This window comes from Mirounga leonina, unplaced genomic scaffold (assembly GCF_011800145.1).
Source record: "Mirounga leonina isolate KUSES-001 unplaced genomic scaffold, KU_Mleo_1.0 Mir_94, whole genome shotgun sequence".
Lineage (NCBI taxonomy): Eukaryota > Metazoa > Chordata > Mammalia > Carnivora > Phocidae > Mirounga > Mirounga leonina.
The window spans coordinates 38,946,455-38,962,542 of record NW_023270855.1 but is presented as its reverse complement, the minus strand read 5'-3'; the positions used below and the strand labels follow the sequence as shown (position 1 = coordinate 38,962,542).

General features: G+C 58.3%; 1 protein-coding gene across 4 annotated transcripts in view; it reads right to left on the bottom strand.

Annotated features, from left to right (window-relative positions):
- Nucleotides 1–1,027: 1,027 nt before the first annotated feature.
- The window catches only part of POC1A (POC1 centriolar protein A), a 68,831-nt gene continuing 53,770 nt past the window's right edge, over nucleotides 1,028–16,088 (bottom strand). For 2 of the 4 annotated variants that reach the window (XM_034996375.1, XM_034996377.1), the window contains one exon: nucleotides 1,030–1,747. In XM_034996375.1, the coding sequence (XP_034852266.1) occupies nucleotides 1,649–1,747 (99 nt within the window). In that variant the 3' untranslated portion in view covers nucleotides 1,030–1,648. Of the gene's footprint in view, nucleotides 1,748–16,088 lie in introns of all 4 variants that reach the window. The other 2 variants (XM_034996379.1, XM_034996378.1) reach the window with 2 other exon arrangements.

The following is a 16,088-nucleotide window of genomic DNA, read 5'->3' as shown; positions in this document are numbered from 1 at the left end:
TGGGAGGGGATGACAAGGTCGGCCCCACAGGCTGCATCCTGAGCAGGCTCACTTAGGGTTGCCCAGACTCCCTAAAAGCCTTTCCAGAGGGGGAACCCCTGACCTCCCGAGGCATCTGACCGCCTTACCTGCCAATTCAGACCTGCAGGCCTGCCCAGCTCTTCTGCACACGCGGGGTCACGTGGGAGGCCTCGGCAGGTCCCCGGGGGTAACCCCTGGAAGAGCCTGAGCCAGCAGCCTCTTCCCCACTCAGCTCGTGGGGAGTGTGCCTACCTCCTAACCATCTGGAGAGATGCCTACCAGCCCCGCCTAAAACAAGAACCTGAGGCTCAGAGAGGTTATGTCACCAAGCCGAGGCTACACACCTGGCCAAAGGCAGAGTCTGAAGCCTGACCCCGGACTGCGAGCAGCTTTTCCCCCACCAGCTGGAGGAGACCGCTTCCCCATTCCCGCCGTTCATCGGGGCTCCACAGAGGCTGCCTCCGTGTCAGCCCCAGCTCCTAGGCCTTCAGGCTCTGCTCCCACCTGGAAGCCGCAGAGGCTGGGAAGCTCATTAGCTGCGTGGTACTGACAAGTTCCCGAGAAGATCTAACACGGCGCCCCCGGCCCCCAGGGCAGGGCAGGTCTGCTGAAGGACAAATACCTCCCTGGCTGGCTGGGCCCAAAGAAGCCAAATGCTGAAGGCACGGACGGCACCCAGACACATGGAGAACACCGGCCTGGCTCTCCCCGCGCGGACCCTCAGGAGTAATTGGAAATGCAGGTGCCTGAGTCCTCCGGGACCCAATCGACGACGCCAGCTAGGGCTGGCCAGAGCGGGGTGGGTGCTGTGCAGGGGCGTCGGCCGTCCTGGCCCCCCCAGTTCCCAGATGCAGATGAGAGTATCCCGAATGCCCAGGGTGACCTGGCAGGGCCCCCCAGAGCCACTCCTTTCATTCTCCTGGTATGGGCCGGGGGGGGGGGGGGGGGTGGGGGGGGTGCGGATGACGACTGATGAAATCTCACTCAGAACAATCCACTTTTATGACAAGTTCAATAAAGTCCATTTTAATTTCAGATTCCTTCACCCTCATGCATACAGAGGCAGAAGCCACCGGGCCCCAGTGAACACACGTGGAGCAGGAATCAAAGCCACACTGCAGAACCCCCCCACCCCCCCGAGTGCTTGCTCCTGGACAAACCTGACTCGGATGGGCCCACATTGGGCCTTTTGTCAGATTAAGAAAAAACTCCTGACTCACCATCCAATGGGCAGCCCACTGCTAAGCTGTCGTGGGTGGGGAAGAGCCAGGCATCAGGCAGAGAGGGGGGTCAAACCCCCGTGAAGCAGCCGGGGGGAGCTGTGACCTTCGGGCCCATTAGGACTCCGAGGTAGCAAACATTTTCAAGTGACTCCTTCACGTTAAACCAAACGCAAGTCCACTCTGCATGTGCGGGCCCTGCCCACGGGGGCCTTCCACTGGCAGGTGGCAAGCCTCCAGGGGCAGAGAGCGGGTGGGGACAGAAGGGCATAACCTCAGGGGCTCAGGGACAGATGTGAGTCCCATAGAGCTGAATCCCCTTGATTTATTGACCCAAGTCCCATAGTACAAATCTCCAGCCTGCCACCCCCCAAAATCGAGCGAGCTCTTGATTCTTGCTCCCCTGATCACGGTGTTGTTCTCTGCATGATTAGCTGCTGGTTCTCCAGGCACTGCTTCAGCTTGTCTTCTGTCAGCGTCAGCCGCTGCTCCAGGATGGAGACTGTCTGCAAAATAAATGGTGGTCAGGCTTCAGAGGATGGAGGGGCTACAGGGCTGCCCCGGGGATCCCCTCAGCTGGGAGGTGAGTGACTGAGCACCCCTGAGCCTAGGAGGGTCAGTCCAGTGAGGACCATTGCAGGAATATGCCCTCTGGGAGATAGGCTCTAACTCCGTCTCGGAGCCCCTTTTCGCCTGTCATGGAAGGACAAGGCCAAGCTCAAGGGAGTCCTGGAGACTAGGAGGGGACTCAGGATGGTGGCCAGCACTTCTTAGCTTGACCCATGTTGGCAACGCTTGTCACCATGTTGGCTTCCAGAGGCTGAGCCCTGGGGCTCCCTGGCCTCTCCCGCACACCCAGCATGGCTGGCCTGGGGACCTAGCTGTCCGGCCTGCCAAATGCCCCCAGCTGTCGGGGCTGCATGTGCCTCATGGGCCAGGGCCAGTCTCGCAGACATGGCTGCTGGGCAAGGCTGCACAAAACCTGCCCACCTTCTCTGGCATTGCACAGAGTGCTGGCAGAGGGCCGGTGCTGTCTGGGAGCCCGTGTGCTCCCCACAGAGCAGCTGGCCCACGGCCCTCAAGGACTCCCCACCCAGGGCCTGCCCACCAGTCCCACGGCCAACCCCAGCCCTCGCCCAGCCCGACCCATGCTGGCCATGGCGGCTGAGCTCTGCTTCACCTCCTCCTCGGGGGCGGGGTGAGTGCCTGTGTGTGCCAGGCCCGCAGCCCACATGGGGTGAGTCCGCCGCCAGTGAGGCAGGCTAGGTCCCTGTGCGGTGCAGCCTACAGCCAGCAGGAAGGGGTCAGATTAAGAAACAGTACTTTCTATTAATTTTACCCATTTGTCTGTAGGCTTTCCCAAGAGGTTTTGCCACCTTCCCTGAGGCTCCAAGGAGGCTCTGGGCCTTGGTCCAGTGAAAAGGAAACTTTCCTTTCATACATTTAATAAAACACTGAAACATTCGGGGAGGGAGTTTCCCCTCTCAGGCTGCTGTAAATTCTCACAGCATCCCGCACAGATGTCGGCTACTCCTCCTGGCGGATGGCCCTTTCGAAGTGAGCCGGCCTGGGCTGCAGGGGCTCTGAACCCTGGGGTACAGGCCTGAGCCTGAAAAGGTGCACTGCACCCTGAGACGCAGGGTTGGGCTGAAGGAGATAGTCACACTCCCCCTGTGCTGGCCAGGAGCCGTGGCGGGGGGGGGGGGTCTGTACCTCGTAAAAGTGGCGGCGGAAACAGCCCCTGGCTGGCCCAGAGCAGCATTCCTGGAAGTTTCCACTGGCGGCTGCGAAAGGCTCGCTGAGCCAAGCTCCAAAATCATTCCTCATCCAGACTTTTTCCGAGGGCCCCGGACTCCAGGCCACAGTGGGGGAGCAGGCCGGCTTTTCCTCTTTGCCCACCTCCCCCCCGCCCCTTTTAACTTTTCACAGGGACCGAAGTCTCAAATGTGGGAGGCAGTGGGTGCTGGGCCAATGTCAACACCAGGGGTGCCACACATTTCACGAGGCCTCCACTTAGTTCCACGGGGGGCCCATACTTCGGCTTGGCAGAAATATGGCCATTTGTCCATATTATATTTCTTTAAAAATAAACGGACACACCTCTTTCATACGCAGCCCCCCGGAAGGACGGTGCCAGCCCGGTTGTGGGCCCTTCCTTTGGGAGCTTTGAGAGGGTGCTTTGTGGCATGTTGTAGACAAAAAAGCTTAAAGTCCACTGCTCCTCAAATCTGCAGCTCCTCCTTCTCCCTGCCATTCTCCGGCTTCTCCCCTTTTCCAGCTGCAAAAGACTCTGGAAGAGTCATCATCTCTGCATTTGGTCTCTACTTCCCCTCTCCCCCACCCCCCCAGCACACTCTGTCAAGATGCTGAGTGGCAGCCACCATCCAGGGATGAAGTCCACCAGGCTCTTCGTGCTCACATTTGATCCCACCCGACCCCCCCGTCTGAGCCGGACAGATGGGCCAGGGAGAGGAGGACAATTTTTGGATATCTGTACATTAGAATGTTGTCCGGCGTTCTCTGCTCCACAAGTTTTCCTTAATAATCCTACTCTAATAAAGCATGAGGCGTCGTTTATGTGGAAAATGGGGTCTCTCAGGGTAAGATGAAACCTAGAAACCCCAATGCCTAATTTTGCTGATGTGCCTTCCCTACACCAGGGAAAAGGTCTCCCCTGCGATGGAATGGCTGCCTTTGGGGCACTTGAGGAGCAGAGGTCAAACACACTCAGGGCTGGCGGTACAGATAGTTAGAGGGCAGGCGGGCCACCTGCAGGGACTAAGCCTAGGCCACCATGGTGCCACCCTGCCTCCCGGCTGCTGGGGCCTATGGGGGGAAGGGGAAAGCATCTGGATAGCACGTGGGCGGGCGAGGGCATCCCCAGCAAGGACGGGTTCTGAGCCGTACCTCATGACCCTGTTCACAGTGTGACCTTCACCTGTTGGTTCAGGGCAACATCCCCGCGCCAAGTGTCAGGCACACAGCAAGCCTCAGTAAATACGTGCTGCCTCAGCGCCCAGAAGGCAGAGGCCTTAGTCCGTTCCTCCAGCTGCCCAGGGCCCCGCCCAGCAGGCTGCTCACCCTGCCTTGTGCTCCAGGTCCTGCCACACGGGGCCCAGAGACCAGAGGCTGGGGAGGAGCACTACTGAAGCAAACAGCTCCATGGTCTTCCAGACACCAAACACCAACCACCCCACCTTCTCACCCTCCTTTCACTCAGGGCAAATGAGAGCTGGCCCTGCAAGCAGGCCTGGGCCCACACGGCCCCTCACCTTTCTCTGTGCAGAGGAACGGTGGGTCAGAGGTCTGGTCCCAGCCTCTCCCCCTTATAAGTCCCACAGCTTCTAAGTCCCCAAGGAGGTGCAGGCTGGGTCTGGTGGCGGATGCCAATGAGGGAAGCAGCCCTGTCTGACCTGGGTGCCTGTGGCCTCTGCCTTTCCAGCAGGGCAAAGGAAAAGTGGAGAAAGGGCTGAGAAGGCCAGGGTTCTGGCTGCTGGGCAGACCTGTCTGGGCAAGGTGACCCATCTCCTAGGCCTCCTGCATGCTGGGGTCCAAACTCCTCCAGAAAGGTCCCTTCTGTCTGTTGACCTTGGAGAAACCAGGCAACTCATTCCCTCTCCCTGGGCCTTGTGCCATCCGGGCAGCTTACTCTAGAGTCCCCTCTGTAATTGGGGTGTGGAGCTCAGACTCAAAGGGAGACTGGTGGGAAGAGCCAGGACGGGCTCTGGGCGGGGGAGGGGGGCGGTCATCCTGATGATTTTTGACACACTCTGCTCCAGGGGGCTGCTCCTGGCAGCTGACGTTCATGGAGTGCTCATGATACGCCAAGCACTCTTCAACAATCCTTCAGGGCGGGAGCCTTCGTCATCCCCATTTTTCACATGAGGAAACCAAGGCACAGTGCTATTAAGCACTTGCCTAAAGTCCCACAGCTTATAAATGACTGGCCAGGGCCGTGAACTGCAGTGGCCCGGCTTCAGAGTTCGCGCTAAGGCACTGGGAGCTGTACCTTGGCTCTGTCCCCATCATGCACGTATAAGGTGAGGCCTGGCCTTATTCCTCCCCACCTGCTCCAGCCATGCCTGAGGGCTACTGGCCATGTAACCCCAGGAGGCCTGTGTGTCCCCCACCCAATGCCCAAACTCAGGCAGCCTGAGGAGGAACCTGTGGATCTCTATTCTTACCCACCAGCAGCCACCTTCTGTCCTGTCCAGGTCACCTGGCCAGGTGGCTCCAGATTAAATGAGCAGAAGCAGTGGGAAGGGACCACCCCCCAGGGTCACCCAGCAGCCCCCTCACACCATTGGGCCACCCTCAGAGGTGGTTCCCAGGCCTCAGATGCCCCCAAGCCCCATAAAGCAGTCTCTCACCTGACTGAATTATCACGAGAGTCACAATTTTGGCTACAAAAAGGCAATGTTCTATGGATAAAAGGGACATACCAACAAGAACCTTTTAGTAGATACGTGATGAGAAAGGACCCGAACACTTGACTTTTAGACGCTTTCTTTCACCGGGGTGCCATGTCACTCAGCACAAGTGATCAGTTCCCAAACACGCTATGGAACTCACCCGATTCCCTGCTGGTGCCCCACCCCCTCACAACACGGGGCTCGACTATTCTCCCCCTGAACCCCAGTGACAGGAAGCAGAATTCAGACCCCACGCCTGGACACCATCACCCCTGTCCAACACCGCCCACGTCCAAGGTCACAGCCTTCACCTGCCAGCCACAGGGGAGCCTCATGGGGCAAGGTCACAGGAGACCCACAAGTTTCATCCTCAAAGTCACACCTGTCAGAGGCTCACCGGGGGGCTTGTCTCTGCACCACCTTCTGCTGCTGTCACCAGCAATTCCCAGGAAACCACAGCCCTGGTCACGGGAAATAGTGCCCTTAGAAACATTCCTGCTTGCTGTTGAATGTATTCTGTTGTTTCTCTAGACTGAGGCCTGGCACACTCGGCTTGCTGCCCATTTTTGTAAATAAGGTTTCATTGTCATGCCCATCTGCTTGTGCACCGTCTCCGGCTGCTTTCTGACGAAGCCGGCAGGTTGCAGAGTTGTGATAGAGACCCTCTGGCCCACAAAGCTGGATATTTACTGTTTAGGAAGTTTGCAGACCCTTGCCCCAGACTCTCTTCATGCACTCCTCCTCAGCGTGCAGCCCCTGGGCTGGCCTGTGTCACCGAGGGTGACAAGGACATACACAGCCTCGGCTGGGCCCGCAGGGTGCACACCACGGTGCAGAGGCAAGTACTAAGCAGCAGGACAGAGCAGCAGGGCATGCTGGGAAGAACCGAGGGGTCTGGGCTGGGGAAGTGGCCCTAGGAAGGGAGGGGTGAGCAAAGGCTAAGGAGGAGTTCACCAGGCAAGCGAGCAAGAAGGGCGCTGGGGCCAAAGGATCAGTGAGCATGGAGCCTGGAGGTGGCAGGGAAAGAAACAAACAGTAGGGATGGAGCAAAGGAGGTCCGTGTGCAGGAACGAGGAAGGGCCTCATGGAAGCAGGAGATGGGGCCAGGGCCTGGGCAGCCATGTCAGGTGGCCTTGCCTTTAGCTTCAGGGCACAGGATGGTGTTGGGAGTCCTAGGCTGAGTGGGGAGCAGACCCCTCTGGCTGCCACACAGGGATGCTCTGGGGAGGGCCTGCATGGCTGTGGTTAGGCCTAACCAGACACACCCACGAGGAATGAACTGCCAGCACCTGGTGGTAAATCAGATGGCAGATGGGAGAAGGGACATTCCCTGAGGCCCTGAACACAGGACAGATCACAGGACAGGACGGCCTGCAAGAAAGGTGGAGAATGGGCTCCAGACAGGACAGGTTAAGTGTGAGGCCCCTCTGAGGGCCGGCAGGGGGCCTGAACCAGCAGCAGGGCTATTTTGCATTGCTGACATCATCTTTACTGCTGGGGGTAGAGTGGGGGACACCACGGGGGAGAGCAGTGGACCCACAAGCCCCTGGGCCCCAGACAGAATCCGGGGCACGATGATGCCAGGGACACTGCTGAAACCCCCTGGAAAGCAGCCTGGCCCCTCAGTGGGTGACAAGGAAGGGACAGCCCAACACTGTGGGCCCAACAGGGAGGAGGGTGCTGGAGGTGTTGGGGATCAACGCCAAGAGCATGAGGGAGGCCAGCTCCGGCTGGGGGCAGGGAAGCGTCTCCAGAGGAAAATCCTCCCGGGAGAGGCTGAACAAGGGCATCTCATTCGAATCCTCCTTTTCCTGCTTAGGGGACAGCAGACACTGATCTGTCCCCTGTCAAGTCAACATTAACAGGCGAGCGGCTTGTCTCACTCACAGTTCAAGATGTGTAAGACGGTTCATGTAACACCCTGAAGGGCCTTCTGAGTGGGGTATAAAAATAACCGATTTTAAAGTGACAGGCTTGTATTTTTAGTCCCCTAACAACTTGAGTGATGCTCAAAGAAACGGCACCAAAATGCCAGTCCTCAGCCACATGTCTGGCACCCAGGGCCTCCAGCTCCAAGCGGGAGACAACACAACACGCAGGACGTTTCCACAGACACCGTGGCTCCGCACCTCGCTGCCTTAGACGCCTTTTCCCGACGGGCATCAAGGTCTCTGATGCCTGCCTGAGGCTGCGGGGCCTGGCAGCTGGAACAGCAGAGGCCAGCTCTCACCCTGTCCCCACGCCCAGCAAGGGCTCAGATGGGCCAGTCTGGGTGCCCTGTGTGGGGCGGAGCTTGGGGTGGGTATCGCCACCGACTTCCGAGGTGGCCAAGGGGACAGCCCCCACTCCTGGTGTGTGACAGGGACTCAGGCATCGGTAGTGCTGCCAGAGGCCAAAGTGCGTTTGCAGGGCCTCCGCCTGACCGCGCTCTGCCGGAGAGGGCTGGGAGCCAGGGCTGGGGAGCCAGGATGCTCCCGCGGGCTCTGCTCGGGCATCGTGTGGAGGAGGCGAAGTCCAGTGCTCCCTGAGGGAAGGAATCCCCCACCCTCAGAGGCCCCGCTCGCCTCACGGAGCAGTGCTCAGTCCTCTCGGGACCCCTCTCCCTGCCAGTTCTGCCATTGCGCTTTCCCCGGGCTTGCAGGGCTTCTCCTCTGTCCCTTCTGCCTACTTCCCGGCCTCCCACTTCCTCACGGCATGACCTCCCCTTCTTTCAGCCTTGCTGGCCTCTTGTTTCTCCGCAGACTGTTTCCTTTTGAGGCGGGCTTGTCCTGCATTTTTTTCCTCAGCTCTTTCCCCTAGTCCTCGTTTCTACCTCCTTTTCAGGGCTCTTTTTCATCCCCTTTACACTTGTGTTTGGGGAGAAGGCAAGAAAAGGAGCAGGATGTGTTCACAGAGCGTGAACTCCAAGTGAAGTCCAGGCCCCTGACACGGCTCACCTACTCTGGGGCTGACAGACCTGGGAAGGAGAGCTCCAACTCTGACCAGGACTTGGGAGGCCTTTGTGAGGAGACAACACAAGACGGGCTGGAGGAAATGCGTTTCAAACACCAGCTACAGCAGGTACAAAGGCCCTGAGGCACAGAAGAATATGGTACACCTGGAACTATCAAGGAGGTCAGTGTGGTTGGTCTGGAAGAGAGTGTGGTGGCCACAAGGGAGGTGGAGGGGCCCCAGGGCCCTCAGCCAAAAAGGGACAGGAATAGGGAGGCCTCCACTCCCTGGCACTGCCTTATCACACTCACAGGTCTGAGCAAGTTTCAGTGGCCAGTTTTCAGAGCAGGTTCCAGAGTGAGTCTGGGGGAAGAGGCTCAGCCCGGGAACCGACCGTGGCCAAGTGGTGCCTCAGCTGGACGTGAAATGGAAGGGAGTGAACTGGCACTTCAGAACACAGACCCAGGGCAGACCCCCTGAGCCAGGGGCCTTCCAGCAGTGGCTCCTCCACCCAGAGCACGGCTGCTACTGTGACCTCTGCTGAAAGCCTCTCTCCTGCACAGCCCACAGGCAAATGCAGCAGGAAAACTGGAGCCTAACGTCCACAAAGCCCCGAGCGGCCACAGCACACCAGCGGGGGCCCTCCTGACACCCCCACATCTGTCAGGTCCGCCACATGCCGCCAACAAGATGCTCTGGCTCGTAGGGGCTTCTAGGCACTGGCGTGGCCTCAGCACCGGTCCTGTCTGGGCTGGCTTCCGGCGAAGCTGCTCGGCCACGACTAACAGTGAGTAACGTGTTGGAAGAGGGGAGAAAGATGGAGGGAGACGAGCCAGCTGTTCTTTGTGCCTCTCTCAGATATTCGGCCAGTTCCCTACAGAAGGCTCCCACACGCGGAGGCCGCGCTCTAGGCTTCCCCACAGCACTCCCCCGTCCCAGCCTTCTCTCCTGCAGCCCCCTGCCCAGCCAGGGCACTTCTCCACGTCTACCTCCTGCTCTCAGTAGAGCCCTGGGTGGAGCATGGGGCCCCTCTTAGGCGGTTTTTATGGTCACCATCCCCTCCTGGGCCTCCCCAGAACGTGGAAGACAGGTGGCCCAGAGGTGGACAGGGTGGCTGGACAGGAGAGCTCACCTCCGGCCACACGCCCCCCCCTCAAGCACTCTGCCGGGCTCGCGGCACGGTGGTGAGGGGAACTAAAGCAGCTCTGGGATGGCAGTGTGGCAGGAAGCCAGGAGACCGAGCCATCGGTGTCTGAAGGGGGCAAGACGGGCAGCGAGGCAAGAGGGTGAAGCGGTTGGGGTGGGGGGTGCCACACGAGCAGGTGTGTGCCAGGGCCACGGAGTGGGGAGACAGTCAGAGGGAGGGAAGTGAAGTATGTAGGGCAGAGGCAGCACTGGGCACAGGCCGGGAGAGAGCAGTGGGAGTGGTGAGTACAGGAGGGTGCTAGAGCGGGTGGGGGCCGCAGGAAGGGCTGACGGGGCGCAGGAAACCAATCCCGTGACTGGACCATGCTGTCCACGACCCTTCTGGCTGCTGAGTCAGGCAGGGCAATGCCCTCACGTCAGGGCTCTGCTCGAGGAGTGTCCTCACGGGATCCAGGCAGGCTACCCCTGCCCCAGGGCCCTCAACGTGCGGTGGGTGCCCTAAGCCCCACCTTCCGCCTCAGCTTCCCGGGACTCCTGGGTCCTTCACCTCCACACTGCTTCTGCCATGTCCCTTTCCTGTGCAGGAGCTCAGGGATAAAGGCCGGACTCAAGGCTCTCATTGCCTGTTACTACCGCTCTCTCTAACCAAAGCCACCTGCCTAAAGCCCCACTCCAACCCTCTTTCCCCTGAAGTCCTCCTGGTCCCAGCCCCACACTTGGTGCCTGTCCTCCTCCTCTCCCAGGATGTCCTGGCCATAGCATGGGGGCGGACCCTTGGAAAATGCTGTCATGGTAACCCCCGGTCCCCACGTTTGTCCTGTGTGGTAAGAGCACAAGCTCCGGAGCTGTCCTTCCTGCGTTCACATCTGAACTTGACTACTAACTTGCTGAGCAGCCTTGGGCAAGTTACCTGACTCAAGGCTTCAGATTCCCCATCTGTACAACGCCTCTCTCCGGGCTCCATTGTCATACCATATTAACAGCTAATATTTATGTGGCCCCTGCTCTGGACATGGGGGTATACTGTGGGCAACATGGCTCCCCACCTGACAGGGGCCACGGCTGAGCTCTGAGCTGTAGGGGGCCTCGGGCACAGATGGGGCTTGATGGGGCCCCGAAGAAGGCAGCCTGTGGTCAGGCCTGGTAGGGACTGAGCCATCAGGGCACGTGGGGGTCTGGCTGCTCCTTAAAGTTCTCTCGTGACGGAAAGTTCCTTTTAATCACTTCCAGGCTTGTGGTTGCTTTGGGCTCCTCCAGGCAGTCTCCTACAGGGGCTAGGGCATCCCAGCCCCCTCCCCCCAACCCAGAAGCCAGATTCCCGGTGGTAGTGTCCCAGGCGCCCTGGGGCTTAGGGAGAGGGCACAGCTGCCCAACCACACTGGGGACCCTGGTTGGTGCCAGGCTGCGGGAAACGTCCTGGCATTGGCCATTGGCTCAACGCCCCTGTCTCGACTGTGCCGTACAGAATGTCTAACTTTCTTTTGGTTTCATGGCAAAGATGGAAAAATGTGGAATTAATCTCCCCTGTAGTATGGTTTTGACTTCACTCAGATTTTAAAGATCTAAAACAGATGCAAGAAAAGGGGAATCTCTTTGCTGTGGGGTCTTGTGAGTTATCAAAACAAAGTGGGGCTGCCAGGCTCAGTGCCCGCACAGCTCTACCTCGTCTCCTGCTAGCCCCAGCTTTGTCTGCTGGTGTATGTCTGTGTGTGTGTGTGCACGTGCGTGTGTGCACACGCAGGGCTGTCTTGCAGATGATGCCCTGGCCAGCCATGTCAGGGGTGAACGGGGGCCGGAAGGGCCAGCACGGCTTCCTGGGAATGCAGCCCCGCCCTTCCCACCAGCCAAGACTCTGCCTCTCTGCCCCATCCTCTGTCCAGTGCCCCGTGGTCTGTGGCCTTGGAGTCAAAGGTGCAAATGCCAGCCCTCAACAGCCGTTGACCTCCATCGGTCTGAATGCCAGCTTCACGAAGACAGGGGGTTTTGTCTGTTCTTGCTCACTGCTGTCTTCCTGTTTCTAGGCACAGCTCCTGGCACATAGTACGTGCCACCCTGGGCGCGGGATGGACAAATGCCAGGCCCTGAGTGCCACCAAGATGCAGAGAATTCAGGTCCTCCACCAGTCAGCCCAGGTCCCCTGGAGCCCACCTGGCTAGTGAGGAACCCTCCTCCCACAGCTTGGGCCTTGGACCTGGCAGGCTTGAGGGGACAGCGGGGGAGGGATTGGAGGGTAGGTAGGCCAGAGGGGCCCCTGTCAGTTTGGCCTCAGCAGGATGTGGGGGTGCACAGAGTGGGGTGGGAGTCCAGGAAGCAACCCACTTCCTCCCCCTCCCACCTCAGGCCTCATTTGATGAGGGCTAACAGCTTCGAGCCCTGAACTTCAGAGGGGAAGAAATCGGCGATTCCCTCTCACGCTGACGTCTGACAGACTAACTTGCCCAGGATCACACACAGTCGATGCACAACAAAATGTGTTTCTGAAGAAATTCCTCTCAATCTCTCTGGGCTCAGCAACTGTCTTTTTAACCAACCCCTTTCACCCCCCAGTTTGCTGCTAACAATACAAAATGAGCCTTTGTCCTTCGAGCCCACAGGTCCGTGTTTCTGTTTCATATTATCTCAGGGATATAGGATTTCTCTGACGTTTTTGCAGCCCCCCAGCCCCCACCTCTACTGAGGATTAGCTCTCTTCGGGAAGCACATGAAACACTATTTTCTATTGGTGGATTAGCCATGGGATTAAGGAATCTTGGCTAATTTACTTTCCTTGTGGCTTAAAAGCAGCTCCTTTTAAATGAACACAGACTTTTCCATCTTACTACTTACCCCCACAAGAGAAGGTATAAAAAGTGGGTCCACTCATCACCATCCATAAAACTGAATGCTCCTGGGACCCATGGGGTGCTACCCACACCAGGACAGAAGATCTGAGCTGCATATCCCACCCACACTGGCCTGAGTTCAAGCTCATCTCTTTGTCAGCCCTGGGCAGGCCACCAGGGAGGCAAGGGTCTAACCGGGACAGACCCTAAGGTGCAGGATGCCAATCACTGCTCGGCCACAGGCTCTGCTGTACTCTGACTCCAGGGTGAGTCCAAGACAGGGCTAAGCATGGGGCGTGAACCTTGGCTCGGACCACCTTCTGCATTCCATTTCTTCGGAAGTTGACTTTTCCAACAATCTGTAATCCAATGTGGTAGTTAATTTACCACAACCCGATAAAACACCATCATCCCAAGTCAGACAGACTGTCAGGTAGCTTGTTGGAGGCCTCAGGACCGTCTGGCAAGCAGGCTGTAGCCCTAGCCCAACAGGCCCAGCTCGGGGAAGAAGGGCTCACAGGATTCCCCTGTCCTGTGAAGGACCCACTGGCCCATGGTAGGAAAGCTAGCCTCTCATCTTGGATGGTTTTCTGGAGCCACCAGCTGGGCCCAAATCAGAAAGGGGGGGGGCATGGACCCGCTCCCCGAGAAGCCATGCCTCTCTGAGTTGAAAGCATCTTTCTGCCTTTTTTCATCCACCAAGGAAGAGGGTCTGCACCGGCAGTCCAGGCCCGGAGAGGGCCCTCCACGGGGCAGGGGGACGGAAGTGGCCAGCCCAGCTCTAGCTCTCCCTGCCCCTGTTCTAGCGGCGCTTCATTTGGGAGAGTGCCAAATGGACACAGGATCAGCTGTGACTTGGTTCATCACAGAGCCATGTAGGCCGATTTGGGACTGCCTGTCACAACCAGAACACTCATAGGCCCCTTCATGTGGCCAGTGCTTAGCATCCGTCCCTGGAGGGCCCCTGTGTCCCCAGCGGAGCGCGAGCAAACCACCCGCAGTCCCCTTCTTCCCTCCTCTAGAGTAATCCCAGAGTCAGTCTGAACAAGATGCCCCTGCATGGGCCCTGTTATCCCACTCCAGCCCCCGCTCTCCCTCCCCCTGGCGGAGCCGGCTCAGGGCCTCACAGGAGAACTCTCCTAGGACCGTGAACATTCTGGGGTCCCCCGAGGTAACCGCAGCCATCCCAAGCCCATCTGGTGGGCGGGGGCTTTTGGTCTGCGGCTTCTTTGGAGAGGGGAGGGGTACTTTGGCCATGAGGGCAGACAGCAGAGAAGACGGAGCTGCTGTGCAGCCCCCCCACGCACTCATGAACACGAGCCTGTCCTGCCTTTGAGTCCTGCTAGCAGCACCAGCCTTTGCTTTCTGCAAGGCCAGAGGAGCCTGTGGATACACTGCCAAAAAGAGCAACGGGGCTGCGGAAGGGCCAGGGCCCAGCCCCTCTGCAGCCGGCTAGAGTCAGACCCCAAGTACGCCGCTGACACAGACCACGGAGTGTCCTGTCCCCAGGAAGCAGCCTCTTGACAGAGGAAAAACAAATCTCTTGTCTCCAAACCCCAAGTGGCGGGAGCGCAGGCTGTCCCGAAGTTGACTTTGCCCAAGGGCAGCTCTTGAATGTCTGTACAGAGGACGACAGCTAGACCCCCCTCTGGTCTAGGTAGGCCAGGTGGCCAGAAGTGCTGATGTGGAGAGAGGGCCCGTGTTTGTGGGACCCGGCAATCACCACCCCAGGTCACTGCCCATCTCTGAGGGCTGCATGCACCCTAGAAACAGGGGTCCTGGCAGGGGGTGGGGGCGGCTGGGCAGGAGACTTTCACTCTGCCCAGCCGACGAGTTGTTCCCTTCCCGACGAGTTCGGTCCGGGCGCACCTGGGAGGGCTGGCCCCCAGCTAAAATGGCACAACTGCTTAAAAATCGAGAGGCTGTTTGTACAAACAACTGTTCATCTGCCCAGGAAAGAGGTATCCCGGGAGTCCCAGAGAGTGGTCAGGCAGGCCCTGCGTTCCCACCTTCCCTACTGGCATGGAACTAGGAGCCTCACCCAAGCAGCCCATCAAAGAGGGAACTGCCAGGACCATGGTGGGGAGGGTCGGGATGTCTCAAAACAAACAGGCCCTTTTATCTAACCCTCCAAAGCACACAGACAAAAATCCTTAGCCTTGTTGAGTTAGATCAGCAGAGTTACAACCTGGATATTTCACAAACTCAAATGTCAAGAGGCCCAAACTGGCGGGGCTGGGTGGGCCTGCCCCCGCCTGCTTCCCACTGCACGCATGTTCTAGTCCTGGAGCCCAGCGGCCCCTGGTGAGTCACAGGAACCTGAACGTGACATCACAGCATTGCTGTGGCCAGCCTGAAGCACGGGTGCCATAAAAAAACATAGTTGGAGCAGGAATTTCATGGTTTGGTATTTTTAAAAAGCAGCAAGATGTGAAACTAGAGTCGAAAATAACTCTGCTGTGGGCTTCTGAGGCAAACCCGCCAAGCCGTTTGTTGGGCCAGGCCCCTCGCCGTAGCCTCCTCAGCTCCTGGGTACTGTCCCCGCCTCAGCGCCCCACCCCTTGCCCTTGAGGAAGATCCAGGGACTCTGCAACCCCCAGACACCACCCAAACCTCTGTCACTCAGGAGTCGCAAAGGAGGAAAAGGGGGCCAACACAGCAGGTGAGCTCATGCAGCAAGACCAGCTGTGGAAAGCAGCCTCTCCCTCCTCACTGGTGAGTTTTCCAGCATCTGTAAAAGGGACCCCTAGATCACCTGACACACCCCCACAAGAACGTGAGAAGAAAGGTCTGAGCCTCTGTCTGGATACACATTGAATTCCCAACCGCAAGCAGGCAGGTCTGGCAGCCACAGGGCCCACCCTGGAGTCCTTCCTCAAAGGGAGGGGAGATGGGAAGGCGACTCATGGAAAGAAGGCCCTAAGGAAAGTCCCGGCCCCACGTGAGGTGCCGACCTCTGCTGCCTACCCCATGGGATAGGCGGATGGGCAGTGCCTAAAGGCTCCCCTCTACAGAGGAGGAACCCAAGGCTTATTCAGATCTACACAGACAGAAGGAGACAAAGCTGGGCCAGAGCAGCTGGGGCTTTTTTTCTGGACCCCACAGTCCTCTAAGGTTGAACCAACTTTCTCAGGAAGAGAAGAGCAGGTCAGTGACCCATGGTAGCCATAGGACAGGTGTGTGTGTGTGTGTGTGTGTGTGTGTACAGGGTCATGAGAGGAAGAGGGGGTACCCACTCAACCTTAGCAGTTCCTGAGAATTCCCATGCCAGGTTTTGAGGAGCAGAAAGTTTCCAAAGAAAAACCTAAACTCGGGGCACCTGGGCGGCTCAGTCAGTTAAACATCTGCCTTCGGCTCAGGTCATGATCTCAGGGTCCTGGGATCGAGCCCCACATTGAGCTGCTTGCTCATGGGGGAACCTGCTTCTCCTTCTACCCCTCCCCCTGCTTGTGTTCTCTCACTCGCTCTCTCAAATAAACAAAATCTTAAAAAGAAAGAAAGAAAGAAAGAAAGAAAGAAAGAAAGAAAGAAAGAAA